The sequence below is a fragment of the Schistocerca nitens genome, chromosome 8 (assembly GCF_023898315.1).
Source record: "Schistocerca nitens isolate TAMUIC-IGC-003100 chromosome 8, iqSchNite1.1, whole genome shotgun sequence".
Classification (NCBI taxonomy): Eukaryota; Metazoa; Arthropoda; class Insecta; order Orthoptera; family Acrididae; genus Schistocerca; species Schistocerca nitens.
Window position 1 is genome coordinate 35,100,816 of NC_064621.1, and position 7,830 is coordinate 35,108,645.

The following is a 7,830-nucleotide window of genomic DNA, read 5'->3' on the forward strand; positions in this document are numbered from 1 at the left end:
CAAGAGGGAATAATAAGAGTGGACGATCAAGAACGAAGTGCTCGTATTAAGAAGGGTGTAAGACAAGGCTGTAGCCTTTCGCCCCTACTCTTCAATCTGTACATCGAGGAAGCAATGATGGAAATAAAAGAAAGGTTCAGGAGTGGAATTAAAATACAAGGTGAAAGGATATCAATGATACGATTCGCTGATGACATTGCTATCCTGAGTGAAAGTGAAGAAGAATTAAATGATCTGCTGAACGGAATGAACAGTCTAATGAGTACACAGTATGGTTTGAGAGTAAATCGGAGAAAGACGAAGGTAATGAGAAGTAGTAGAAACGAGAACAGCGAGAAACTTAACATTAGGATTGATGGTCACGAAGTCAATGAAATTAAGGAATTCTGCTACCTAGGCAGTAAAATAACCAATGACGGACGGAGCAAGGAGGACATCAAAAGCAGACTCGTTATGGCAAAAAAGGCATTTCTGGCCAAGCGAAGTCTACTAATATCAAATACCGGCCTTAATTTGAGGAAGAAATTTCTGAGGATGTACGTCTGGAGTACAGCATTGTATGGTAGTGAAACATGGACTGTGGGAAAACCGGAACAGAAGAGAATCGAAGCATTTGAGATGTGGTGCTATAGACGAATGTTGAAAATTAGGTGGACTGATAAGGTAAGGAATGAGGAGGTTCTACGCAGAATCGGAGAGGAAAGGAATATGTGGAAAACACTGATAAGGAGAAGGGACAGGATGATAGGACATCTGCTAAGACATGAGGGAATGACTTCCAGTGTATTAGAGGGAGCTGTAGAGGGCTAAAACTGTAGAGGAAGACAGAGATTGGAATACGTCAAGCCAATAATTGAGGACGTAGGTTGCAATTGCTACTCTGAGATGAAGAGGTTAGCACAGGAAAGGAATTCGTGGCAGGCCGCATCAAACCAGTCAATAGACTGATGACCAAAAAAAAAAAAAAAAAAAAAAAAGAAGCGGGAGACATTGCACTCTTGCATTTCTTAAAGGTTATTTTACTCCACAGCCGTGTAGTTTACGGATGGAACGAAACGCCGGCCGCGGTGGTCTCGCGGTTCTAGGCGCGCAGTCAGGAACCGTGCGACTGCTACGGTCGCAGGTTCGAATGCTGCCTCGGGCATGGATGTGTGTGTTGTCCTTAGGTTAGTTAGGTTTAAGTAGTTCTAAGTTCTAGGGGACTAATGACCACAGCAGTTGAGTCCCATAGTGCTCAGAGCCATTTGAACCATTTGGAACGAAACAGAGGTACTCCGTTGGTTGGCCTGCTCCCATTATCGTGTCCTCAACATCTTGCGGGCATTGCAGCAGCTGAGACGTGCGTCAAACGCTAAATTTCTCTGAGTGCCCTTCACTCTCTACAATGCTTGTGCTCAGCAGATAAAATAGTCCATAATATTGAAGAGGTCCTCCTCCAAATACAACTGCTGGGGAAGGCGGTGTCCCTCTGATATGTATCAGAGCACACGAGTATTGTGGGGAATGAAAGGATGGATGTAACAGCCAAGGAGGCAGTCGCGATAGTTATTTCAGTGTCCTATCCCTCTGCATGGTATCACTTCGCTGTTGAGGTACAGAGTCATGTGCCTCTGGGTGGAAGATTGGCTGGAAGTGACGTATCAAAAGCTGTGCCCCGTGAAGCTGACTACGCAGCTGTGGCGTACCTCTCAGCCACGAAGGCGGGATGAGGTCCTCCCTACTCGTCTTCGCACAGGCTGCAGTCCTCTGACATTTCTTCTTGCTCTGGCGACAGGGCTCTCTAGTACATGCAGCTTGCGGCCTACAGGTCACTGCGCATCACAGACTAGAGGGCAGCGGCAGGTTTGCTGGCAGATATACCATCTCTTTTAAGTGACATTGAAACGAATGTGGTTAGAGTTTCAAAGTTCTGCGATCTGTCCAGCTTCTTTCCAAACGTTTCAGGGAGATGTCCGCTGATGTTTTAGCTCCTCTGTCGCTTTACTTCTGTTTTTATCTCTGCTGTAGCACCGTTCACTATTTCTCCTATCTTTTACGACCTGTGGTGTGGAGTGATTGTGTGGCTCGACGCGAGTGACATGGGAGTGACTGAGTGTGCCAACGTTTTTAGCCCTTTTACCCATAGTCGTTTCTTTTAATATTTGTTAGGGCGCTCATAAGCTGTCAGCTGAGCGCCCGTACACCCAAAAAAGCAACAAGATCAACGATACCGATACAGATGAGCCGGAAACATACGCACTCGCTCCAGCTAGGGTTGTTATCACATGAGCTAGGCTCCTATCACGTAGTCGGCTGCGGTAATGCTACTTGGTGCCACAGTACGCAGCAGTCCCATGCAGTCCATGTAGTGAGAGGATGTGACCGTACATCCACGCAATCTCTTATTATAAAATTTTTGATGTTGCTGAACAGCAGTCATACAGTAGAATGAGATTTTCACTCTGCAGCGGAGTGTGCGTTGATATGAAACTTCCTGGTAGATTAAAACTGTGTGCCCAATCGAGACTTGAACTCGGGACCTTTGTCCTTCGCGGGAAAGTGCTCCACCATCTGAGCTACCCAAGCACGACTCGCGCCCCATTCTCACAGCTTTACTTCTGCCAGTACCTCGTCTCCTACTTTCCAAACTTAACAGAAGCCCTCCTGCGATCCTTGCAGAACTAGCACTCCTGAAAGAAAGGATATTGCGGAGATATGGCTTAGCCACAGCCTCGCGGATGCTTCCAGAATGAGATTTTCACTCAGAAGTAAAGCTGTGAGGACGGGGCGTGAGTAGTGCTTGGGTAGAACAGATGGTAGAGCACTTGCCCGTGAAATGCAAAGGTCCCGAGTTCGAGTCTCGGTCCGGCACACGGTTTTAATCTGACAGTCATAAAATAATTTTTAAATAAACACACCGCCATTTGACTGTATTGTTGTTTATTTAATTACGACCCAGCTTTTGGCCTTTCAAATTATTGGGGAAACAGAAAATGGGAAAGAGTGGAAAAGATAAACTGAACCTTTAAAAATAGATAATAACAGTGAAGAATATATCATGAACCTTGTTATTAAGTATGGAGACAGATCCTATACGTAAAGCACACATCGATCAACATAAATATGTACTGTAAGACAATTTGTCGTATGTCCAGGAAATCTGTGCGTTAGAAACATTTATATAAAATTACATACATTCTGGTTTCGTTACTATAGTTTTATTCACTCATTGTTAAGTCATGTGGAAGAATATGATTTTTGTTTTCTGTTAAAAACTTGTCAGGTTGCAGTTCAGGGAAACTAGATGAAAGTACTTTAAGAAAGAAAAATCAATATTTAAGAATGAAAATTTAACTGATAAAGTGAAAATGCAGTAAGAAAGTTTACGTAGTAGTATTGTGTACACATCTGTACTTTTTGTTGGATGATTAAAAGTATGCGCCGAACCGGGACTCGAACGTGGCCACTTTGCGTATTCTGGAGAAGTGCTCCACCGACGGAGCTGCCCACGCGGCACTCACAGCTTTAGTTCCGCCGGCGCCTCCCTTTCACTCTACAAACTTCATTGTTCACCTCGCAGTGGCTAAGCCGTTTCTCCGCAGCATCCTTTATATCTGGAGCGGTAGCATCGCAAGTTGTGCAGGGGAACTTAGGTGAAGTTTATAGTGTAGGAGAGCACAGGCAGATGTCCCTAGTTCGAGACCCCGTCGCCCGGCACACAAATTTAATCTGCCAGAGAGTTTCAAACCAGTGTACACTTCGCTGAAGATAGAAAATTCATTCTGCAATTATAGGATTTGATTCCAAGCCAATTTTGTCACCTAGATTCATATTTTTCAAGACTGTGTTGTCTGACTGTGATTGTATGCCAAGTTCGTTCGTTGATGCCATCTGTTGCATGTTTCTAATCGATTATTACTAATTTGGGAAGGCGCACGCTTCTGATAACCACAATTTAGACAAGAATTCAAATGACGCGAAAATAAGACACATGGGTAGGAAAGAATCTTAACTAAGGTACTTGTAGAACAAGTAGACCGTACAAATAACCTGCGATTTGAATTCTGAGATTGCGTATTACACTACTGGGCACTAAAATTGCTATACCAAGAAGAAATGCAGATGATAAACGGGTATTCTTCAGAAAGAAGAGAAATTTGTTAACATCGAGTATAGATTTAAGTGTCAGGAAGTCGTTTCTGAAAATATTTGTTTGGAGTGTAGCCATGTATGGAAGTGAAACATGGACGATAAATAGTTTGGACAGGAAGAGAATAGAAGCTTTCGAAATTTGGTGCTACAGAAGAATGCTGAAGATTAAATGGGTAGATCACATAACTAATGAGGAGGTATTGAATAGAATTGGGGAGAAGAGGAGTTTGTGGCACAACTTGACGAGAAGAAGGGACCGGTTGGTAGGACATGTTCTGAGGCATCAAGGGATCACAAATTTAGCATTGGAGGGCAGCATGGAGGGTAAAAATCGTAGAGGGAGACCAAGAGATGAATATAATAATCAGATTCAAAAGGATGTAGGTTGCAGTAGCTACTGGGAGATGAAGAAACTTGTACAGGATAGAGTAGCATGGAGAGCTGCATCAAACCAGTCTCAGGACTGAAGACCACCACAACAACAAACGGGTATTCATTGGACAAATATATTATACTAGAACTGACATGTGATTACATTTTCACACAATTTGGGTGCATAGAACCTGAGAAATCAGCACCTCTGGCCGTAATAACGGCTTTGATACGTCTGGGCATTGAGTCAAACAGAGCTTGGATGGCGTGTACAGGTACAGCTGCCCATGCAGCTACAAAACGATACAACAGTTCATCAAGAGTAGTGACTGGCTTATTGTGACGAGCAAGTTGCTCGGCCACCATTGAATAGACGTTTACAATTGGTGAGAGATCTGGAGAATTTGCTGGCCAGGGCAGATTATCCAGAAAGGCCCATACAGGACCTGCAACATGCGGTCGTGCATTTTCGTGCTGAAATGTAGGGTTTCGTAGGGATCGAATGAAGGGTAGAGCCACGGGTCGTAACACATCTGAAATGTAACGTCCACTGTTCAAAGTGCCGTCAATGCGAACAAGAGGTACCGAGACGTGTAACTAGTGGCACCCCATACCATCACGCCGGGTGATACGCCAGTATGGCGATGACGAATACAAGCTTCCAATGTGCGCTCACCGCGATGTCGCCAAACACGGATGTGACCATCATGGTGCTGTAAAAAGAACATGCATTCATCCGAAAAAAATGACGTTTTGCCATTCGTGCACCCAGGTTCGTCGTTGAGTACATCATCGCAGGCGCTCCTGTCTGTGATGCAGCGTCAAGGGTAACCGCAGCCATGGTCTCCGACCTGATAGTTCATGCTGCTGCAAACGTCGTCGAACTGTTCGTGCAGATGATTGTTCTCTTGAAAACGTCCTCATCTCTTGACGCAGGGATCGAGAAGTGGCAGCAATGTCGCGATACGATAAACCGCAATCGCGATAGGCTACAATCCGACCTTTATCAAAGTCGGAAACGTGAAGGTAGGCTACGGTATATTGATAATTTTCACTTATGGACCGTCTGACAGCAACTGAATAAAACACAATTTTAGTGCCATACGCGTTTCGCCTTTATTTTCTGCAAGGCATCATCAGTGGCCTGGAATATGTACATATGTTAGCTATTTTATTTACATTTTTGTCACTGTGCCTATAGGTTATAAACAGTTCTTGTGGTTGGTATTTCCTATTAAGTAGTAATGTTTTGAACTGTACTTACAGGTTGCGTAGACAGTTTCTTACATATTACGCTCCTGTTGCATTTTTGGTGTTGTTCTTCTTCCTATGAGAGCCAATTTGCTGTTTTTTCCACATTCCACAGCACTATGCACTGAACGCTTGTTTTAATGCAATGTTTTGGTTTCTGTTGCCGACTGTCAAATGTTTTTGCCATAGATCGAATATTACTGCCAAACTTATGAGTGTAACTATTGAAGTATCTGTGGTCTGTTCGTGTATGCATTTGTGTGTGCGTTTGTGTGTGTGTGTGTGTGTGTGTGTGTGTGTGTGAGTGTGTGAGTGTTTTTTGGTGTGGTATTAATTTAATTTAATTTTATTGTATTTATTTATTTATTTTTGTTTTTGTCCTGTGCATGTGTGTGTGTGTTTTGGTGTGATATGTATTTTTTTGTGCTGTGTGTGTGTGTCTGTCTGTATTTTGGTGTTATGTAATTTTTTATTTTTTATTTATTTATTTATTTATTTTTTATTTTTTTTATTTTTTTATTTTTTGGAGGGGGGTCAATAAGTGAAAATTATAATTATATACCGTAGTATTACGCGCAACTGAGGAGGACAGGACAACAAAAGTTGGTGATGGTAGGCATTTCTCCTCCTTACACGAGGCATGACAACAACGTTTCACCAGGCAACGCCGGTCAACTGCTGTTTGTGTATGACGAATCGGTTGGCAACTTTCCTCATGTCAGCACGTTGTAGGTGTCGCCACCGGCGCCAACCTTGTGTAAACGCTCTGAAAAGCTAATCATTTGCATATCACAGCATCTCCTTCCTGTCGGTTAAATTTCGCGTCTGTAGCACGTCATCTTCGTGGTGTAGCAATTTTAATGGCCAGTAGTGTATGATGTAGTTAAAGTAAGCACTGTATTTCAGAAGAAAAGTTGAGATGACGCAAATCAGTTACCATAGATACGTTTTTCGAAAATGCGCGCAATACACTTTGAACGTCTGCGAACAGAGCAGATGGTTTTGCGGGCATGAACTCACCATCCTCATTCCACGCTCCCTCGATCTGGTAGGACGCCGTGGCGGTCCCCAAAAGGAAACCTTCCGGGAACTGGTTAACAGCTGTTTGTGCCGTAGCGACACCGAGCAGGGCTGCCAACAGAATCGGCGTCAACATTGTGTACGGACAACAATTAAACGCGGTAATTGGATTCCGTATATATACGTTCTGTGATACTCCACAATATTACTCAGCATCTTTATGCGGTGGACAAACAAAGTAATACGTGAAGGTTATCGCTGATTCTAATCTGGCAATAGCGATATCAAGTCGTTCTCGCTTTTGAAAAGATTTTCGGTACGTGGTGAGGTGTGATTTGTCGATTACCAAGGACGGAAAGAGGGCAAAAACCAGTACAGCGAAGCATGAAAATCGCTTATAGATCAGGAAAGTGACCGTGGTTAATGCTGTTACAGATGTAGTTGCAAGTCCAGAATAGGATGTATATCTGAGATTTCTGCAAAGCCTTTGGTACAGTTGACTACTTAATTTTACTTTCCAAGATTTGTAAAGTAATTTCTTATGCAAATGCCACAGAAGTGTTTCACTTCAGCCTGACCCCCTTCCTAAGTCGTGAAACTATAATTACATACAAAGTAAATATGGTGACAGGCAGACTCTTTCCTTTCTACCTCAAATAATGCACATCTTCTGACGTCTTCCAGTCACATTTCAGAGTGAACGAAAAATCAGTTTGAGAACGGCTACAGGAAATGTAGATACGCACTCAAGCGTATTATGGGAATAGATACAGAATAAGAGGCTAAACCTCAATTATTCCCAAGCCTAAGCAATTCTGTGACGTTGTTCAGGTCCGAAAGTTCGTAAAACCATATTATCTTTGGGCCTAAACAGTTGTAGCATCATCAACTCTGTGTCCATTACAAAAATGAACACAAAAATGTACTAGTCATATATATCATATATAAGGAGGTTAAAAATTCCGCTCCAGAGACGCACAAGAACTGACTAATGGCACGTAGACAATGGATAATACTGCAACCTAAAACGGTTTGAAGTCCGCAGTTTCGAGACAT

General features: G+C 43.0%; 1 protein-coding gene across 1 annotated transcript in view; it reads right to left on the reverse strand.

Annotated features, from left to right (window-relative positions):
* Positions 1-6,944, reverse strand: part of LOC126199213 (myrosinase 1-like) — a 91,589-nt gene extending 84,645 nt beyond the window's left edge. The window contains exon 1 of the mRNA XM_049935992.1: positions 6,775-6,944. Coding sequence (XP_049791949.1) covers positions 6,775-6,910 — 136 coding nt within the window. The 5' untranslated portion in view covers positions 6,911-6,944. The remainder of the gene's footprint in view (positions 1-6,774) is intronic.
* Positions 6,945-7,830: the final 886 nt, after the last annotated feature.